This window comes from Ochotona princeps, chromosome 17 (genome assembly GCF_030435755.1).
Source record: "Ochotona princeps isolate mOchPri1 chromosome 17, mOchPri1.hap1, whole genome shotgun sequence".
NCBI lineage: Eukaryota > Metazoa > Chordata > Mammalia > Lagomorpha > Ochotonidae > Ochotona > Ochotona princeps.
Genome location: NC_080848.1, coordinates 8,646,869 through 8,668,204, shown reverse-complemented (window position 1 = coordinate 8,668,204; position 21,336 = coordinate 8,646,869). Strand labels below are relative to the sequence as shown.

The 21,336-nt window shown below is 50.8% G+C and overlaps 1 protein-coding gene across 6 annotated transcripts in view; it reads left to right on the top strand.

Moving 5' to 3' along the window:
• Window positions 1–21,336, top strand: part of ARSG (arylsulfatase G) — a 116,571-nt gene that overhangs the window by 23,384 nt on the left and 71,851 nt on the right. The window contains exons 1-2 of one of the 6 annotated variants that reach the window (XM_058676428.1): window positions 1,342–1,474; window positions 18,163–18,922. In XM_058676428.1, coding sequence (XP_058532411.1) covers window positions 18,705–18,922 — 218 coding nt within the window. In that variant the 5' untranslated portion in view covers window positions 1,342–1,474; window positions 18,163–18,704. Of the gene's footprint in view, window positions 1–1,341; window positions 1,475–9,812; window positions 9,896–13,514; window positions 13,649–13,668; window positions 13,690–16,954; window positions 17,099–18,162; window positions 18,923–21,336 lie in introns of those variants that run through there. The other 5 variants (XM_058676429.1, XM_058676430.1, XM_058676432.1 and 2 more) reach the window with 5 other exon arrangements.

Below are 21,336 nucleotides of genomic sequence, written 5' to 3'. Positions count from 1 at the left end.
CCAATCCTTCCAAGACAACTGAGAAATCCCAACGCCAGGGTAGAAGGCATCTCCTGCGAGAAGCAGCAGGCACGGAGGGTCCAACTGTGCAGAAAAAAACCCACTTACAGGTTGAGAAGTTCTAACTGCTCCTTTCCAGTTGGCAAGATGGGCGTCCCCTGAGTTAGGGACACAACATAACAAGTAACCTAACTTCTATCACCTGTCAGCCGGGTGGGGGACAGGAAAACAACCATCCAGAAGGAAATAACCCATTTCCCCTGCAAAACCATCTACCCGCGCAGCCAGAACAGTCCCGCGGTCCCGGCGCTTTCCTGCGGCTGGCAGCTCAGCCAACCTTGGAAGTTGCGCGGGACCAGCCGTCAGCGGCTGACACTTGTGCTGGTCAAGGTGTGGGTCCCGCGCTCCGCAGGGAAATCCCTGCTTGTTCTGCTACAACAGCCAGCGCAGGTGACAGGCCCAGGAAGTGCTGGGTGGCACGGGTGGGGAGAGGGACCCCACTTTCTCGCGGTGCTGTCTCAGTGGTCCTGCGCGCGCGCGCGCGCGGACATACACGATCCTGGGGAAGGAAGGTACCTCTGACATTTCGTGACGTGCAGGCAACTTCAAGCGGAAAATCCACCGAGGGGCTGAGCCCGCCGCCCCGGACTTGCCCGACCACCCGGGGTCCCTCACCCACGGCGAGGGGGGCACCCAAATCCCTGGCTTTCCAAAAATTTCTTCCGGATCCCAGCTGTCCCAGGGTCACGGACATCCAACTCGCGGCTGCTCAAGCCGGCGAGAGCGCTTCCTCCTGGTGGCCCCTGACTATTCCCAACTGTCACAGAATCTTTCCCCGAATAACCTCTCCAAACTGTTTAGATGTTCACTAGCCTCCTTCTGCTTCCTTACCCCTCAAATGGCCCCAACACATATCAGGAAAAACAAAACAAAACAAAACCCACCCAAACCCCCACCCTCCACCATCAAACTTTTAGACATGTAAAATGATAAAACCAACTCACCAAGTTAGAAGGGAAGAGAATAAAACCCAAAAGGCTCCCAATAAGGCGGAGGCTTGGCCTCCCCCTCCTTATAAGCCGCTCGGCAACATGAGAAAAGGTTTAACCCTTTAGGGCGCGGCCCGAGTCTGTCACAAGTTGGCTGCGCCGGCTTAGCCCGAGCGCTCGGGCCCCCCACCCACTCCCAGGCCAGGGCCACCCTAACCACACCCTCCCCCCGCCCCCCCACCCCGGCCGCCAGCGCCCGGTCGGTGCGTGCTGCTGCCCGCGCCCCGGCCCCGCGTCGCTGCCTATCTCTTATCCTATACCGGCTGCAGCCGGTCTCCGCCGGCCTCGGGGGCGCGCCGCCGCCGACCATGTGCTGCGAGCGCCGAGCGCCGCCAAGGAGGGGGCCGTCCTGGCGCGCGCGCGCCGGCCCACGTGGACCGGGCGCGCGCCCGCCTGCCCGCCGCTCGGGCCGGGGGTCACGGAAGGTAACTACGTCGCTGTCCCGGGCCGGTCTCCGCCGACGCCGCTGGGGTCTCTGGCGCAGCTCCCCCCAGCTCCCCGCCCGGGTGCGCCTGGCACCGAGCAGCCCGCGGCGCTTCGCCGCCACGCCAGAGCGAGCGGAGCGGGCAGGGTGTTCCGGAGGCGCCTGCAGCCTCTCTTCGGGCACCCCCACCCAACCCCCACAGCCGTCGCTCGCGGGGTTCGGGGCAGCCTCCCTTCCCACAGCTCCCGGCGCGTCCACTGACAGCCCCACCCGTGAGGATTTGGGGGGTTTGGCGGGGAAGGAAGCCGCGCGCGCGCCGGGGCTGGTCCCGCGCGGTGCTCGCGGCAGTGCCGGCTCCGCGCCCGCCCCGGGCAGAACAGGTTCCTTCCAGTTTGGGTGTGAGCTGCGCGCGCGGCGCTTGAGTTCTTCCTCCAGCGCCCACTTCCCCCAATTTCGTCAACTCGCGCGTCCCCACAGTACCCCTTCCGGGGGTGGAGAGGCAGTGCCGCAATGGGCCCCAGGGCCGCGAGCGGCCGGGTTGCTGCGGGTGCTTTGCTCACCCCCCCTGCACCCCCCCCCCCACGCTGCTTTACTGCAGCGACAGCAGCCGGAGCATCCGCGTTGCGCGAAAGGGATGTGAGCCGCCAGGCTGAGTCAGCATCGCTGGCCGGGGCGCGTGCGCACCCTGCCTGCCGGGCGGGAGGCGACGCCCACACAGGTGCATCTGCGCCTGGACGCGGACGACCCCATTCGTCTTAAGGGACAAGGACGGGCATTCTGTGCCCCCCGATCCCGACGGTTCCCAGCTCCAAGGTCACACTGTACATTAAGCGGTGATGCCCGGGAAACCTGAGCTTTTCCCTTGGACAAAGCGTGCGTCCTCGGCTCGCAGGCATTTCAGAGCCGCCTGGGGTGTAAACTGGGTGTCTTGGTCACTACCGTGTAGTTCCAGGGCAGTTTGGTGTCCACATTCCCCTGCGGACTCTGGCCCCGGCCTGCCCGCTCAGCTTAGGGTTCCAGGAGATGTGATTCTGATGCAGGAACTCTAGTTGGGAGGGTCGACCACTGGTGGCCGGAAGGGGCAAGCTGAAGTTGAGCAACAGAATTCTTGTTTGCTCGGAGACTGCTCTCAAACTAGGCGTGGTGTGGGTTCAGTGAAGAGCAGGTGCTGTGGAACAGAGCACCCTGTACCGCATGGGACTGGACGGCCAGGGCACTGACGAGTAGCTTTGTAGCCTTGTAGGAGTCATTTCAAGTTCTCGGGGCGTTCGTTTCCAGATGTGTCAAGTGGGGTTCGTAGGGAAAGGCTCAGAGTGGAAGCGTTTCTCCCAGAACCGGCAGGTGGCAAACCCTGGGTACTGGCCAGCTCTTCTTGTCTGTGATGATTTACCAAGGTCGGTTACCCCAGTTTTGAGGTGCTCTGTAACAACTCCGTGTGTGATGATGTTGAGAATGGGTTTTTTTTTCCAACTTCTTTTTTTTTCTTAATTGCATTTTATTTTATGACATCGTTTCATAGGCTCTGAGGTGCCCCCAACCCCTCCCTGTACCCTCCCCCCATGGTGGATTACTCCACCTTATTGCAGTATTACAGTTCAAATCCAGTCATGCTTCTTTCATTGCAAGCATGTACCATGCATAGAGTCCAGGATCTTATTGTCCAGATCAGTTCAACAGTTTCTTGGGGAGACCATCTGTGGTCTAAAAGCAGAGCTGGCAGAATATCGTTCCAACCAATTAAAAGCCATGACATAACATCAACAACGGTTTACAACATTATGGAGTTAATTGACATGGTATTGAGGACTGATATGGTAGAAAATGCAAGTTCTTAACTACATTTCATTTTTAGTTTATATACAACCGGCTTCTATCCACCTTAACATGGCTATAGGATACTATTCAGCTGTCTCGTGTCTATTTTCATTTTTATATTTAGCAGTTTATTGTATTGAAGCATAATTTTTACTGAACTTGGCAGATTTTAGGATAGTTCAAACTGGCTTATAACTATATTTTTTTACATTTTATTATTATTATCATTTTATGATACCGTTCCATAGGCTCCTGGTGTTTCCTTTTTCCCAGCCCCAATTTCCCTTCCCCCTGCCTAGTTCCTCTATATCATTACTAAAGTATAGTTCTTCATGCACCGTCATATGTCTATCATTGTGGGCATGGACAATGGCAGAGAGTTCAGCATCCTATTGTCAAGACAGAGTTAACAGTTTCATTGGGAGTCCATCTTTGATCTGGAAGTAGAAATGCATACAGCATTGTATCTTCACATCTGGATATGACAGTCTCCATTACACAGTTACTGTACATCCCCTTAAATGAAAACCCACAAGACAAAATCAACAACAGGCAGAAAAAAAATTTAACAACGCCGTGTAGTTAAAAAACATGCTGCTGAATGACTAATGTGTCGCTGAAGAAATGAAAAATAAAATCAGTAACCTTCTTGAAGAAAATTATGCTACTGTATGGTCTATGAGTTACTGAAGAATTTAATGAGAAATAAAGTGTTTTGAAGAGAAGAAACTAAAAAAACATATCAAAATCCATCCAATGTAGTTCCCACTGATCTTTGTTGATGAGATATGTCTCCTGTAGGCAACAAAGAGGTGGGTTTTGCTTTTTAATCCCGTCTTCCACTCTATGACGTTTGATGAGTTTAATCCATCTGTATTCAGGGTTGGTATGAATGGGTGGTAATTTGATTCTGTCATTTTAGCAATGGGTTTTTCATTGATATAGTCTTTTATTTTATTGGGATGTTCTTTTTTTTTTTTTTTTTTTAAAGATTTGTCTATTTTGATTACAAAGTCAGATATACAGAGAGGAGGGACAGAGGAAGATCTTCTGTCCGATGATTCACTCCCCAAGTGAGCCGCAATGGTCGGTGCTGCGCCGATCCGAAGCCAGGAACCTAGAACCTCTTCCAGGTTTCCCATGTGGGTGCAGCGTCCTAAGGCTCTGGGCCGTCCTCCACGGCTTTCCCAGGCCACAAGCAGGGAGCTGGATGGGAAGTGGAGCTGCCGGGATCAGAACCGGTGCCCATATGGGATGCCGGGGTGTTCAAGGTGATGACTTTAGCCACTAGGCCACGCTGCCGGGCCCTGCTGGGATGTTCTTCACATTTACCTTTAGTTTTGGTGGGTGCTATTTCTTTTCTCTGTCAAGAGAACATCTTGAAGTATCATTTATAGGGCAGGTTTGGAAGATGCATATTCTTTGAACTTTTCGTTACTGTGGAAGAATTTTATTTCATTTTCAAAGACAGAGAATAACTTTGCTGGGTACTTTATCCTGAGCCAACAATTGCTTTTAGTCTCTGGAATATGTCACTCCATTCTCTTCTTGCCTGTAGGGTTTCCTGTGAGAGATCTCCTGTGAGTTTAATTGGCATTCCTTTATATGACAATTGATTTTTTTCATGTGCACATTTAAGGATCTTTTCCTTATGTTCAATTGAAGAGAGCTTGATTATGTGTCGTGGTGAAGATCGCTTTTGGTTAACCCTGTTGGGAGTTCTGTGCCCCTCCTGGATGTTGTTTCCCAATTCTTTCTCCGGATTAGGGAAATTTCCCTTATTATTTCAGTGAATACATCTCTAACCCCAGTTTCTCTTTCTGCACCTTCTGGGACTCCCATAACTCTTATATTTGGCCTTTTAATAGTATCTTTCAATTCTTAAATACCTTTTTTTTTTTTTTTTTTTAGCTTGACCCAGCTCTGCTTCCAGCTTTTTATTTGTTTCCCCTGGTGACAAGAAATACCTTCCAATTCTGAGATTCTTTCTTCTGCCTCCTTCATTCTGTTTTGGAGACTCTCCACTGTACTTTTAATTTGCTCCACTGTAGTCTTCATTTCTGAGATATTAGCTTTCATTTGATTCATTTCCTGTGTGACATATTCCTTAAATTTCTTGAACTCTTTTATTATGTATTTCTCATTGTTGATAAGAAGCTTTATAACAAGTGTTTTGAGTTCTGTATCCCCCATTTTCTTGATGTCTTCCTCAGTGAACTCTGAGGTTGGCAAAGGCTTTTTTTTTGTTCCTTTGCAGGGGAGTCTTCAGTAATATTCACTGTGCCACTGTTTCTTCTTTCGCTCTTGTTCATTGTACTTCTGGTTAGCAGATTCTCCTTGGGACAGGTTTCTAAGCTGTGTCACCCACAGGTCTACAGTTCGATTTTAGTTATTGCAATTTTACTTATGGCTCTTTGCAGTCACTTGTGTCACTCCCTCCAGTGAGTTCCAGGTCTGGGTTCTTATTTGGATTTCTACCATGGTCTCCGTAGCCCCAGCTCCTGGCTCCCCACTTTCTACCTCCTGTGATACAGTGCCGAGGCTGCACCGTTGTCTGTACAACCTTTCTCCCACTTCCAGTTGGAGCAGGTCCCAGGATTAGGGAGACACCAGGTGTCCTAAATAGCTAGGTTGTTGGTGGTGCTAATCTTGCTGGAACCTCTTGGCTGTTAGGCCTGAGGGCCACGCGGACCTTTTTTAACCTGTACGATGCCATAGTCAGTATTATTTTCCCTGTGGGACCAGTACAACACAATGCAATGAGCTCAGTGAGTTCTTGTCGAGCTCAGCGCATGCACAGCTCACTGTTGTTGCTGCAGTCTCAAAGCCTTTGCCGCACTGTACAAAATGGCACCTGATGTGCCACTACTAGAGTTCTTTATCTGTTAGCTGTCAGGTCTGAGGGATACTAGGACCTGTCTTGGGTGGAACTTGTAGGATGCCACATTGTTGCAGTTTACTGAGCCAGAAATGAGATCACTCTCAGGGGGCAGACTGGGCCCTGAAATCCGCCCTGTTCTGGCACCACCAGTCTGGGACCTGCCACTCTGTCTCTGCTCCTGGTCAAATCAAACAGACCATCAGAAAGGGTAGTTCTTTGGGTTCACCTCCTGAGCTCCCAAGGAAAACCCCATCCCACCTTGTTGTTGGTGGAGTTCCAGCTGCTGGTGCAGTTCAGGTCACCGCTCACTGAATACAGCTGGGTTATCAGTCATTGCAACACCACACCATTGTTTTCGCTGCTTTCCTGTGTCTGTCAGTCTCCAAGTACCCCTCTGCTGTTGTTCTGTCTCTCCTGTGTCCTGAAATGTGTCCTGTCTGCTTCACACTGGCTAATGTTTCTGTTTAAACATGTCCTTAACCTATTCTGCTATCTTGATTCCTGAATAGTCATTTAAAATGACATAAAAATGCTACTTTTATTCTTTAAAGATTTTTTTTATTGGAAAGTCAGATATACAGAGAGGAGGAGAGACAGAGCGGAAGATCTTCTATCCATTGATTCACTGTCCAAGTAGCCGCAACAGCTGGAGCTGTGCTGATCTGAAGCCAGGAGCCAGGAGCTCTAGGTCTCTCATGCGGATGTAGGTCCCAAGGCTTTGGACTGCCCTCTCTTGCTTTGCCAAGCCACAAGCAGGGAGCTAGAATGGGAAGCAGGGCTGCTGGAATACAAACCAGCACCCATATGGGATACCAGTGCCATAGCACAGGGCTTAGTTTGCTGTGCCACTGTGCCTGTCCCAGCCTCTTGATTTTCAAAATTAGGCAACGTCTGGAGCCTTTGGGTCAAGGACTGCAATGACTAGAGAGTCACATCTGGACATTTGACCAGGGGAAGCCTGGCTGTTGGCGAAGCCTGATTGTAGTCACTATTCAAATAACGTGTCACTATTGCTGGTATAGCATTATGACTTTTTGTTAATACTAATTAGGATAGTTTTTGGTGTTCATCCCAATCCTAAGTCCCACCCTTGTGATGTTTGTTTAAAGAAAGGTTTTAAAAATATTTTTTTATGGGCCTGGCGGCATGGCCGAGTGGCTAAGGTCCTCGCCTTGAACATGCCAGGATCCCATATGGTCACCGGTTCTAATCCCGGCAGCTCCACTTCCTCTCTGTCTCTCCTCCTCTCTGTATATCTGACTTTGTAATAAAAATAAAATAAATCTAAAAAAAATAAATATTTCTTAAAAAAATATTTTTTTATGTGTGTGACAGAGGGAAAGACAGAGATCTTCTAACTGTTGGCTCACTCCCCACGTGGCTGTGATAGGTAGGGGCTGGTTCAGTCTGCAGCCAGGAGCCTGGAAGTCTGTCCTGGTCTTCCACACGGCTGGTAGGTGCCCAGGTGTGTGGGCTGTCTTTCCCTGCCCTCGCAGGTGCATTAGTAGGAAGGAGCCAGGATCGTGACTGGCACTCTAACACGGGATGCCAGCATCGTGCCCTGTGGCTGGCCTCCATCCCAGGCACTCATCCACTGTGGATGTTCGTTGTTCCCATTTTCCAGAGGAGCAAATTGGAGGCATGGAGTGCTGGAGGGAATCTCCCAGGGTTCTGTGTTTATGGAGATGCTCTGGTCCTCTTAGCAACTAGAGCTCGGCCCCCAGCAGCCCCTGTGGTCTTTGGCTAAGGAGGTGGCTGTGAACCTAGCCTCAGCACAGCCTTGCTAGCCACGCACCGATTATTTTTGCCCGTCCTGGTTAGAAACTGGCTTCACCTTGTTCTCTCCATCCCAGTGAGACTGAGCATGAAAGCCCGTGCTTTTTTTTCACTTCTCCCGGGAAAGCACGACATTACCATGCTAATCAACCCCCCCAAACAAAACTAACTCTGTGGAGTTCTAAACAAGAACAAAAGAACCTTTGGTGTCAGGAGTCCAGGAGCAGAAAAATCAGGAAATTAAGTTAAGGGCCCAGCGCTCCTCTTCGCTGCCTCTGTTGTGTCTGTTGGAAGCTGAGCGGCAGGTTGAACCCTCTCTGACCCCCAGCCCCGTGCTCCTTCGCTTGGGGGTGAGGCTATAAGGATGTCCTGAAAAAGACCCTCCAGCATCTTCTTGGGAAAAAACTGGCCCTTGAGAGCCCTGCTGCTGCCTTTCTCCTAGCCCTCTGGCCCCAGGTCATTTGCATGAGAACAGAACCTTTTGTGTGGACTTGGCCTGCTGGTTCCCTGTCCATGCTTAGGGGCCCTCCAGTCTTCCTGGTGGGTTGCTAGGCAGATATGACCCTGGCTTGCAAATAAGCTAACTGCATTTACCAGCCTGGGAGAACTTGAACGTGGGTAAGTAGACTGAAAGCAACCTTGCCTGGCACTCAGAGGGGAGGGGCCTGCAAGCCCGTTTGCTGGGGGTGTGATCTTCGGGCAGCTGTGGAAGAAGGGTGGGGTGTTGGGAGGGGGCTTTTAAGGGAGGCACTGCTTACTCGGTCTGCCCACTTGGCCTCCCACCTACTCTTCTTCTGTGGTCTCAGTGAGCGACTTGTGTCTTGTTGAAGCCCTTTTGTTGCTTTCAGACTTGAATCAGTGCTTCTCCAGTGGGCTTCTCCTCTTAGGGAGCTGCTATTCCAGCTGGAGAGGCTGGGGTTACCATGTGGCTTGTGGCTCTCCCCACCACACCCCACTTGGTGTCACCTGCAAAGTAGGCCATGATGATGGTGGTGGTAGTGTGTTTGAGGGGAACTGCATCTGGGGTACAGCTCCAGATAACACCCATCTGTGGGGATGTTGCGTGGGAGGCTTAGTGTCCAGTGTGGCTTGCTACTCTGAAACGTTCAACTGTACCCTGTGTGGCTCGTTAGGATTAGGAGTGGGGTCACCCCTACAAAGGGCAGCAAAGACTTGAGTATGACTGGCTGGTGGGGCTTAGGGGGTGATGTGCAAGTAGCCCTTGCAAGCAGGCAGGGCATGCTGCATTTGGGGACAGTGAGGTCACCTCCCCACCCGTGGGGGCAGGGACCCTGTTGTAATCTCTCACGCCTCGTTACCACTCAGTGCCACATTGATGACAGATTGCCGGGTGTGGCTCATTAACTCTGCAGTAACTTCTATTTGATTTCAACACTAGATTTCATTCCCAGATTTCTCAGCCTTCATAATTTACTGCTCCTGTAGTTTTGACATCCTCTTGCTGCTTACAAAGGGAGGGAAAAAAATAGAGAACACGTCTTGGGGAGGCTTCTATAAAGTGTCTCCAGCCTGTTGCATAAGTTGTTACAAAACAGACCCAAGTTCTCAGATATCAGGTAAGTCCCTTTGCATTTAGGAGCAGGTCCATGTCCCATGAGGCTGTAGGACATAGTCATAAGTCACGAAAGCCCTTGAGTAGGTTGGCAAGTGCAGTGGATGGGCCCACGGGCATCATTCAGCCTTTTCCTGGACAGGTGTTGAAGTAACCCCACCCACCATGGCCCAAGGAGTGAAAAGCAGCTCCCCCCACAGAGGCTGGCTTTTGTGGATGCACTGCTGTGTCCCTTTAGGACAAAAGTGTCCATGCTTTTCCAGATGTCTCCAGCAGGCTGGCAAAGGATAGCAGAATGCTCCAGGATGATGCTGTGCTCAAGAGGTCAGGAGGAGCCCCGCCCCGCAGTGCATAGTGCGGGATGCCAGTCCTGTTGGGTGAGCTGTTTTGGGTACCTGGCAGGACTGAACCCGGGGATTGCCCACCTTCCTTCTCATCCCCTTTGTTCACTTCCTGCTTTTCCACAGCCCACCTGTGAGTTCCACTGAATACCGTCAGCTCCTAAATCACAAAACCCATACCCGGAGTTGAGGGTTTGCGGGAGGTAGCTGTGTGGGCTGTGGCCTCCTTCACTCCAAGTGTTTGCCTTTAGTTAGTGGGAAGACAGGACACACGTGGAAGTGTTACCTGTCGCAGCCTCTCTCCAGGTGCCATGTGACAGGTGAAAATGCCCAAATGAGAGTGTTGGAGGAAGAAGGACAGAGGTTATGTGAGAATGGAGGAATGAGGAGCCGAGGCTGGGTTTCAGGGTGGGGTGGAGCAGGATGGGTCAGCGTTTGTTTCCCCTGTAGTCATTCTGCAAATATTGGCTGGCCGAGATACTCGAGTTAAGTAGTACATACAGCATACAGATGCCCCGGGCCACACGCAATTCACATGTTAGGCTTGTGGCTCCTTGTAGCTCAGGCGTGCAGTCAGGTGGACACACAGTACGTGTGGACGTTTCTGATACTGCAGAAATGTACCCCCGCTTGAATTTCACGTCAGCAGAGGGGAGATTCCTGTGCACACCCACTCGCTTCCTGACCTCATGGTGTTACAATATTCCAAACCAGATTGGCTGAAAGGCAGTGTGCTCTGTGTTTGCCAGCTGTCGCCAGACTCTGGTCCAGGCTTAGACAGGATGGCACAAACAGCCCGAGGATTGTGTAATCGGGAACTGTAGTTTGGAACTTGGAAAATGCAAACTGGAATGACTTCGCTTTGCTCGTGGCGGTGGTAGAGACTCTGGTGTTTGCAGCTTCTGCCTGCTCCGGCTCTGGGGCGAGCACGGAGCACGCCGGCAGCCTCTGGCCTGGCCTCGGCCGAAAGCTGCAAGGGAGTCAAGTCCGCACTCCACACTTGACATGATCGCCATAGGAATTTGAGTAATGTTTTGAGCGTGCACACCAGTTTTTTCAAAGTGTTTTCGTATTTATCTCTTTGTCCTGGGAGATGGGATCATGATGGCTTAGTACTTAAGGTCTTCTATTGGGATATTTCATTGTCATGTGGTGCTGGAGTTGAGGAAGTTTACCGTGGCCCTGCTTTCTTTTTCTTTTCTTTTTTTAAGATTTATTGGAAAGCCAGGTTTACAGAGAAGGATCTTTAATCTGCTGTTTCATTCCCCAAGTGGCCACAATGGCCGGAGCTGCACCAATCTAAAGCCAGGAGCCAGGAGCTTCTGCCTGGTCTCCCACACAGGTGTGGGGTTCCAAGGCTTTGGGCTGTCCTTTACTGCTTTCCCAGGCCTCCGGCAGGGAGTTGGATGGGAAGTGGAGCAGCTTGGACAGGAGCCGGTACTCATATGGGATCCTGGTGCATTTGAAGGGGAAGGATTAACCAATTGAGCCAACACTTACTGAATTCCTCCCTCCCCTCTTGTTTTTCGAAATCAGTGAGGAATGAAGCAGAGATAAAGTGTCACACTGAGAGCACTAGCTAGCAGGTGGCTGTGTGCTGAGCGCTGGACGCAGGCTGCAAGTCCTCAAACTCAAGTTCCTGAGAGACAGAACTGGCCCAAAGGGCTTCACTGATCTTGATCTTACTTCTGTCCTCCCCTTGACCTCAGCGCCAGCGATTCTCAGGTCTGTTTGAGCTTGGAGTGCCACAGTACAATGCCGCAGCTGGCGGCTTCAACAACGTGAGTGGCGTTTTCTCACAGTTCTGGAGACCTCGAGAAAGTCCAAGTTGGCCGATCTAGTTCCTGGTGAGGGCTCGTTTGCTGCCGGCTGGGTCATCATGCAGGAAAGGGAGAGCCAGCTCTTAGAAATGCATTCGTTCAATCACAAGGCCCCCACTCTCAGGACCCCAGGTACCGCCCAGAGCAGCCCCTCTGAAGTCCTTCCCAATGGGAGTCAGAGCTCACAGACACACATCTGGGGTAGGGTGGGGCAATACAGACATCCAGCCCACAGCTGCAGTATTTTCCTGTAGAGCTGGCACAGATCTGGAGCCAGGATAAATCCACAAAACCACACGAGGTAGTCAGAGAAGTTTCCCTCTTGTCATCCAGAAACGACAAAGGAAGACAAGCTGCGACACATGAACAGTAATCAGGGAGATGAGACATGCCCCCACCCCACAGAGCCAAATATGCTCTCACCTCTGGATCTACCCACCAGCTGGCAGGGACAGCGGGCATCTGGGGCATGTCTTACATGACACTGTGGGGGATACAGTCAGCTAAACCCAAAAAACACACTATATGGGACAAGCACCCAACTTATTTACAGATGTGTTGCTGGAGAGGGGGAAGAGAGGATCTAAGTGGAAAGTGAATTGGATGCAAAGTGTGGGAGATGTTGTTTGGACCCTGATTAGAACAAACCAACTCTAAAGAAAAAATGAGCTGGTGGAGGAAATTTAAACACTGGATTTTGGATGATAATAGAAATTATTAATTTAAAAACTTTTTAAAATTTTATTTATTTTTATTGCAATGTCAGATATATATATATATATAGAGAGAGAGAGAGAGAGAAGAGGAGAGACAGAGAGGAAGATCCTCCAACTGATGATTCACTCCCCAAGTGGTTGCAACGGTTGGAGCCGAACCAATCCAAAGGCAGGAGCTTCTGGGTTTCCCACGCAGGTGCAGGGTCCCAAGGCTTTGGGCCATCCTCTACTGCATTCCCAGGCTACAAGCAGGGAGCTGGGTGGGAAGCGGGGTTGCCAGGATTAGAACCAGCGCCTATATGAGATCCTGATGTGTTCAGGGTGAGGACTTTAGCCGCTAGGCTATTGCGCCAGGTCCAGTTTTTCAAAAATATTTAATGGAGAGCTTCCACCACCATTTCACTCTTCACATGTCTGCAGCAGCCAGAGCCAAGAGTTCAAGTTGTGTCTCCCAGGCAGATGGCAGGAAATCTGGCACTGGGGTCATCACTCCAGCTCTGCACTGGCAGGAAACAAGTCGGGAGTAGGAGCCAGGCATTGAACTGGGGTACCCGCGCATGGGACAGGAGCCTCCTGAAGCACTCAACTAACTGCTTGCCCCTCTTCATTTTTTCAAGGGAGGGTATTAGTGGAATTATATTTGGAAAGAATTGTTGTCTTCTGGAGAGGTTCATGTAGAAATATTTATGGGTGGTGTTGCATGATATCTAGGATTGTCTTCAGAATGATATATTGTCTTCCAGTGGGAGGCAGAGAGTGGTAGAGGACACCTGCCGTGTGTTTATTGTGAGCTCTGTAGGCTTCTTTGTTTTTAAGATTTTTTTTTTATTGATTCAAAAAGCAGAGGTATAGAGAGAGAAATCCACAGACTCACTCCGCAAATGGACACAATGGCCGTGGCTGGATCTGACCAAAGCTAGGAGACTAGAACTCTATCCAGGTGAAGGGTGGGGGGGGCCAAGCTCTTGGGCCATCTTCTGCTGCTTTCCTAGGTGCATTCGCAGGGAGCCCCGTTGGAAGTGGAGCTCCTGGGGCAGGTGCTTACATGACTCTGTGACCCGCTGTGTCACAAAGCTGGCCCCTCCCCCACACTCTTAAGAAAGCAATCCAAGGTGAGTCAGCCCCGGACTGATGAGCTTGGATGTAGGGGAGAAGAAACGGCCTGTGAGGTTATTACTTGTAGATGTTGAATCATTCTCTGTTCTGCCTCTGATGGGAACTGGGTTTTCCTGTTCCCCTGGGCCTAGACCAAGGTGAGCCACAATTTAAGGACACACTCACTGCCGGGGTCTTGGTGAGTACAGGGTGGCCACCTGACAGGGGGTGCTGCCTCCTTAAATTTCATGCCCTAAAAAAGCACGTTCACCTGCCTCACCATAGGCAGCTCTGTCTCTCACCTGGGCTGCTGGAGTAGGTTTCCAACTTTTTCCCTTATCACGTGCCCTGCCTCACACTTGTGAATGTGCAACTGAGTGGATTCCCTCATCTCCTATAGATCCTTGGGCATCTTTGGCTGTGCACCTGCTCACCGCCACAGCCGTGCACCCCTTCCTGCTTTGATGTTCCTCTCTGGTGCTCACATCTGACTTACTTCACCCCCTATCTGGCCCCGCCTTAGAAAGGGAGATGGTGTAAGCGTGGCGGTTCTGGTCAGCTTCGTTCGCGGCTCTGTGCACACTGCCTGGTTTAAGACTTAGCACTCAGTACACATTTGATGGGCCAGTGACTGAATGCAGGGGAGAGTCAGCCATCCCCCAAGGCCCTGCTGGAAACCCATGTGACTCCTGGCCGGCACAGAGACCGGTTCTAATCATGCGGGTGAAACCCCGGGGCTCTGCAACCGGAGCCGTGCTCCCTCTGGGGTCCCCACTGGCTCCCTTGTCTTTTTTGGCTTCAGCTCATCAGAAGCTTTTCTCTCTGGAAAACCAACAGAGCCCCATGCCAGAGAGGTCTGCCTGACCTTCTTGTTTTTTCAGCTGTTCGCAAGGTTCTCTGGGAGGATTCTTGGCCACAGGGGGCCTATGGTGCGCCAGGGTCCGGTGATGCAGCAAGTGGCTCAGGAGGCCCAGGGACTTGCAGCGCTGGGTTAGTCTGACCCTGCTCAACACAACTCCAAGTTGTTCTTATCCCATGTGCTCCTCAGGCCTTCTGGGCCTACAGCCTGCCTCCTGGGAGCGGTCAAACTTGAGCTTACCTAGCAGCCAGCCTTGCTTTAGAACGGGGCCTTGGAGAAAAGGACCCCCCCCCCAAAAAAGACCCCAAAGCTGATGGGCAGTTGGTGTTCACTCGTCTCCATGTGCTCAGCAGGCACCTGTCACAGTCAGTTATGCTCTGGGGTGCAGGTGGGCCTTTTGTGGTGGGATTTGTTGAGTAGGTCGGGTTCCCTCCCCAGAAGGAGGGAGACCTGTCTTGTGACCACAGACTTCCTGATGCGTTCCCAGCCTGGAGGAATGGGTCTGCCTTGTGGTCCCACTCTCCACTCTCCTGTCTGAGAATGATGCTTAAAAGGAAAATTGGGGAAAGAAGCATCAGATAAGGTCTGAGGCCAGTGTCTTGAGGGCTTTTCAGCTCGGAGTCTCAGCTTGGATTCCAATCAAAGTCTGTGGCTTGGAGTCCGTTCTTTGAATGTCTGGTTTGCCTCTTTGCCTGTGTTAAAATCAATACATGGGGAAAGGATTAAATGTCCCCCTGGAGGTGTGGGTGAGAAGGGTCATGCCGTGATGTGCTGGCAAAGTTCGCTTATTTCCACGCCATGAACACTTGAAGTACTGTATTCATGATTCTTGTTGAAAATCCTCAGAGGAATGTTTTATCACAAAATGCTGAAGAAAATCAGCCTATGGTTGCACCTTAATTTTAGCTTCTTTCTTGAGTGATTTTGAGCCCCCAGCAGTCTAGTATGTTGGGTCATTCCGAACTGGATTACTGAGCAGGCATGAGGCCGCCCTAGTGTTCCAAGGTAAGTAGCTTTAAGGAGGCCTCTGTGGCTGTAGCTGGTGGTCAGGAGCCAGTTGGACGAGGCTGGGAGTTAGCCAGCAGGTCAACAGGTGTGTGTTGAGCACCCTCCTCATCCAGTTGTTCGTTCTTCTGGATGGGGTGGTTTTTGGAGCCTCAAGATCAACAGATACCTTGGAGTCTAATTGAGTTTGAAATAAATCTCGTTTTGGAAAACGGAAGAATTTGCATTTCCGAGCAGGTGATGTTCCTGGTTCCAGATGCCCGTGAGAGCTTACTTGGGCTGCCTTTTGTTTTGGTTAAGTACGACTCTGTCCAACCTTTGGTGTTTGGGCCTTCCAGAATACATCTGTAAACACCCCCGTGCGTGTGGGTTGATCCGTGGGCTGGTACAGGTGTGCTACCATCTTTGTATGTTACTAATTGGTTCTCTTGTAATCCCTTTTGTGGGTGAAATGTTCAACTGAATTTTTTTATTTGATCTAAACTGTAGAATTTCAACTCTGTGTCCTTACTAAACTTGCCATTTTAGAATTTCAGAGGGGAACAGGGTTTTCTTCCCAGTTCTATTTGCTCTCCACAGCAGGGAGTATGACTTTCAATTCCTGTCTTTCAGAACTCGGTCTGATGTGTTATTTTGTGTGTGTGTTGGCTAAAGCTGAGTCATTTCTGATTAGGTGAAGTTTCTTTTTTGTTTTTTTTTTTCCTCAAGGACCAGACTCATGAAGTTTTTGTTTTCATACACCTGTTTAGTCAAAGTGTGATCTAAGACTTTACCCTGGAGGCTGTTAGAAATATGAATGTGGAGTGTGTGTGTGGGGGTGTCATGATGGCTCAGTTGGCTAATCCTTCCCTCTTCAAGCACTGGCACCTCTTTTGGATGCTGGTTCTTGTCTTGGCCGCTCCACTTCCCATCCGTCTCCCTGCTTGTGGCCTGGGAAAACTACAGCAGGATGGCCCAAGGCCTTGGGCCCTTGTACCCGTGTGGGAGACGCAGAAGAAGCTCCTGGCTGCTGGCTTCAGATTGGCTCAGCTCTGGTTGTTGTGGCCACTTGTTTCATCTCTCTGTAAACCTGTCTTTCCAATAAAAGTAGATAATTCTTAAAACACCCCCCCCAAAAACCCCATCTAGATCTGGGGAGCTGGCGTTGTGGCACAGTGATGGCTGAGTGTTGTGGCTGCACCTGTTGCCAGTGATGCTGGCGTCCTGTGTTGGAGTGCCGGTTCTGCTCCTGGCTGCTCCACTTGCCATCCTGCTCCCTGCTGATGTCCCTGGGAAAGCAGTGGAATGGCCTGAGTACTCAGGCTTCTGCCACCCAGTGAGAGACCCAGAGGGAGTTCTCAGCTCCCGATTTGGGTGTGGCCCAGCCCCAGCTGCTGCAGTCATTTGGAGAGTGAACCAGCAGATGGACTGTCTGTGTGGGTGTGTGTAACTTCCTTTCAAGTAAATAACTAAAAAAAGAAATGATTGTCAGGTCCCGGCCTTGTCTGTGAGAGCCACATGTTGACAAACATAAACTCCCTGGCAAATTTGTGTGTACGTCGAGATGTCAGAAGCACCAGTAAGCATTGTCCCTTAAATTGTCTTATTAAAACTTACCATTGGGGCAGTGCTTGAGTTTGAATCCCGGTTCTGACCTAGCTTCCGGCTGATGCATTTCCTTGGCAGCTGAAGGACTTGGGTCCCTTGCACCCACCTGCCACCCCCGGCTGAGCTCCTGGATTTGGCCTGGCGCAGTGTTCAAGGGGTGAGTCAATAGCTCTCTCTCACTCTCTCTGTCACTGTGCCTTTCAAGTGAATAAATAAATCTTAAATACGGTTTGCACCATCAGGATGTAAAGGGATGTGCATTGTTTGGAAACTTTCTTTGTTTTAACATATTGTGAAAATTATAAACATGAAATTGAAAGAGGTTTATGATGAGCAAGCCATGTATTATTCACCTGGATTCTAAGACTAACTTTTACAAACATTTTTCCTCAAATGAATTTTTTTAAAAAGGTATATTTATTTTTACTGGAAAGGTAGATTTACAGAGAGAAGGAGATGCAGAGAGAAAGATCTTCCATCCACTGGTTCACTCCCCAAGTAGCCACAATGGCCAAAGCTGAGCTAATCCGTAGCCAGGAGCCAGGTCTCCTGGCTTCTAGGTCTCCTGCTTCTAGGTCTCCAATGGGGGTGCAGGGTCTCAGGCTTTGGGTGATCCTCCACTGCTTTCCCAGGCCATAAGCTGGAGCCTGATTGGGAAGTGGCGCAGTTGAGACATTAATCAGTGCCTGTATGAGACCCCGATGTGTACAAAGCGAGGATTTAGCCACTAAGCCTTCATGCGGGGCTCACAAATGATTTTCTATTCAGAAGCATGGATGAACATGTTAGGTGACAGGGTAGCTGTTCAGCAAAATCCTGTCTCGATAATAAAGGCCTTACTCTTCCCTTCTAGAAGGTCACGATTAATGTGGGAATTTCTTGTGAATCAAGCACGGAGGTTGGAGGAGGGGAGCGCGAGGGTCTTAGCCTGGTTTGGGGCTGCTGTCCGTCCCAGCTGGCATTCAGACTCCGCTCATGCATGGTGAGGGCTGAGACAGGCCATCTCCGATGGCACCTCTCACCCTTCACCACAGGTCCGTCACAAATGGAATCATCATCATGGCTTCTCAAGGTGAAGAAATTGATGAGCTGGTTAAATATTCGGATAAGAAGGAAAACATCTGTTAACACGGAAAAGCGATTATTTCCTAAGCTACTAAGTAAAACACAGCTGCCATGGAGGTTTCAACTCTGTCTTCTTGTCCATTTTTGTTCTTTCAGGAAACCTCAGAGAAACATGAAGCCTGCAGCCATCTGGAACTCGGAAACTCATTCTGGACTGCCTGTGGCTTCTAGAACATGCAGGTGTTCTGCAGATGCAAGCTTTTCCCTGTAATCACCAGGTGGGGTCTCCAGCCGATGGGAGGCCCGCTCTGTGGCCCCTACACGCAGCAGGGTGGCTCTCTGAGGGACCCAGGACCTTGCTGACACCGCATCTAACTGTCGTACCCAACTGCTTATGTGTTGAGCCACAGGGAGAGACATCTACAGAACCCAGGCATGCCGAGGCAGGGCTTGTACCTTTCCTGACCCCTGAATTAAGATTCAAGCCTTGTCTCATTAGCTCCACCATCCCTGTGGCCATTGCCACCAACGCCACTGCTGCCCCCCTGGGAGTTGCTTGCAGACCGCAGCCCAGCTCCCCAGGGACCTCCAGCATTGCAAGACAATAGAAAGGGAACTCTTGGGAAAGTGCCCTGCCCATCTGCTCCCCCGCTGCCAGTCAATCACTGTGGACAGCTGGAAGCCCCACCCTTTACGCCATGGGCTGCCTCTTCCTCAAGGTGTTGCTGGTGGGAGTGAGCCTATCAGGCGTCCTGTATCCTCTTGTGGATTTTCGCATCCGTGCGAAAACAGGAGACCAGAGACCGAACTTCGTGATCATTTTGGCTGATGATATGGGCTGGGGTGACCTGGGAGCCAACTGGGCTGAAACAAAGGACACAGCCAGCCTCGACGAGATGGCCTCACAAGGAATGAGGTGAGTTTTGGGGTCTGCTGGGGAGACTTGCCCACATTCTGGTGTGGGGGAACCCTGTGGAGGCATTGGTCTATGGCCAATCAGGAGGTGGTGGCGTGAGGCAACCTTCATATAGCGCTGATGTTCATGTGTGCTCATAGCTCAAGGGTTCACCATCTGGCTGAGAGGATGGGGTACAGTGAAGGAATAATTACAACCCAGGAGCCTGTGCCAGAAGCATCAGGAGTCATGGACGGGTATATAGAATCCAGCCTGGGGGCTGCCAGGGACTGGTGGCCTTTGTCAAGTTTTTTTTTTTTTTCATATGTATTTTGATTTGAAAGGCAGAGTTACAACAGAGAGACATGGAGGGACCCAGAGAAAGCAAGCTTTCATCTACTGGTTCACTCCCCAAATGACTAGAAGGGCCAGAACTGGGCTGATTTGAAGCCAGGGGCCAGGAGCTTCTTCCAGATCTCCCATGTGGATTTAAGGTTCCAAAGACTTGGGCTATAGACTCAAGCTATAGGCAGGAAGCTGGATGGGAAATGGAGCAGCCGGGATATGAACTAGCACCCATATAGAATGCTGCCACTGCAGGCAGAGATTAGCATTCTACAACACTGTGCTGACCCCAAACATTTCTAAAGATTTATTTGATGGGCTAAGCATGATAGCCTAGTGGCTCATGTCCTCACCTTGAACATGCTGAGATCCCATATGGGCACCAGTTCATGTTGCATCAGCCCCGCTTTCCATCCAGCTTCCTGCCTGAGGCCTGGGAAAACAGTCCAGGTTGGCCCAAAGTCTTGGGACCCTGCACCCTTGTGGGTGACCCAGAAGAAGCTCCTGGCTCCTAGTTTTGAATCAACTCAGTTCCTGCCGCTGAGGCCACTTGGGTAGTGAATCATTAGATGGAAGATCTTCCTCTCTATCTTTCCTCCTCTCTGTGTATCTGACTTTCTGATAAAAATAAGTCTTTTAAAAAAACAAGATTTATTTGAAAGGCTGAATGAAATGAAGACGTTAAAGGCTACCCTTCCCATACACCAAGCTTTATTCCATCTACTGGCTCATTCCCCAAATGACTATAATGTCTGGTCCTGGACCAGGCTGTAGCCAGGAGTCAAAAACTTCATCCATGTCTCCTACATGATTGGCAGAGACCCCAAAGGTTGGTCATCCTCTGCTGCTTCCCCATGAACGTATTAGGGAGTTGGAGTGGAAGTGGAGCAGCCTGAACTGCAATTGGTAGTGCTTCTATGACAGGTGGTGGCCTAATCTGCTGCACTTCAAATGTCAGATCAGGAGCCAGTGGCCTTTGAAGAGTAATCATGAGGGAATCTTCCAGTAGCTGGCCAGTTGTGGGGGTACCTGAGCCAGGTCAAACTCATGCTTGGGGCCCTAGCCACAGCCACTGCTGCCATGCAGTGACCAAGTCCTGGGCTTGCCTGGGCCCGAGAGGTTTCTTCCTTTGTGGTAAGGACACTGTGAAGGGATCTCTTGGGAGCTAGGGCGGGGCCTGGGTGGTGGGAGCTTCCAGCAGGCTGGTTGGCTGCTGGGGATATCTGAGCTAGGTTGGACTCAATACTTGGGACCCTAGGCACAGCCACCACTGCCATGCAGTGAGTGAGTCCCAGGCTTACCTGGGTGGCCAGCACACCAAATGGCGCCGGGCTTCACCCGCTGACCTCCTGGTGGTGAGCTCTGGAGTCTTGGGGGTGTGGAATTCTGCCTAAGGACATTCATGGATAAGGCCACTGTGTGTGTTGGTGGGGAATAAATCCTGAGGGACTCCCAACGACAGGGTCACTGTACTTGCTGGTAAGCGAGGGGACTGAGTGAGACCAGTGCTTTAGAGGGGGGAGTCTGGACGATCTGTATGGGTTAGACTGATACACCAGCCCACATGTGAGTCCTGACACACATGTCCTAGGGCTTATTATCATGGAACATTGCTGACTACCACACACCAGTCCATGCGAAAGCTAGGGCTGGGGGCCTGTCTGGCAGGGTCAGATCCTAGTACCTGATTGAATGTCAGATAGGGGAAGGGTCACATTAGGCAGGGCCATGACACAAACAAGCATATGAGAGAATCAGATACACGGGTAGGTTCAGGAGGGCGGGGGTGGTGTGGGCCCAACCTTGTGGAAATACAAGTCCCACTGCTTAGGTTAGCTTAAGGGTTGGGATGGTGATGGGCTGAGTTAGGTGTGAACATGGAACTTGCCATTACTCACAGGTACAGGGACTGAGAACAATCTGGGCAGATCCAGGCTGCAGGACCCGCATGTGCATCCTAAAACAAGGTGTCGGGTGGGCTGGGCCACAGCGTTTATCAGCTCATACAAGGCCAAGATGGAGGAGTAGGCTATGCCGGGCAAGGGCCTAACACCTGCTGGCATGTATGAGATCTGGGTCTTGGAGTTGAC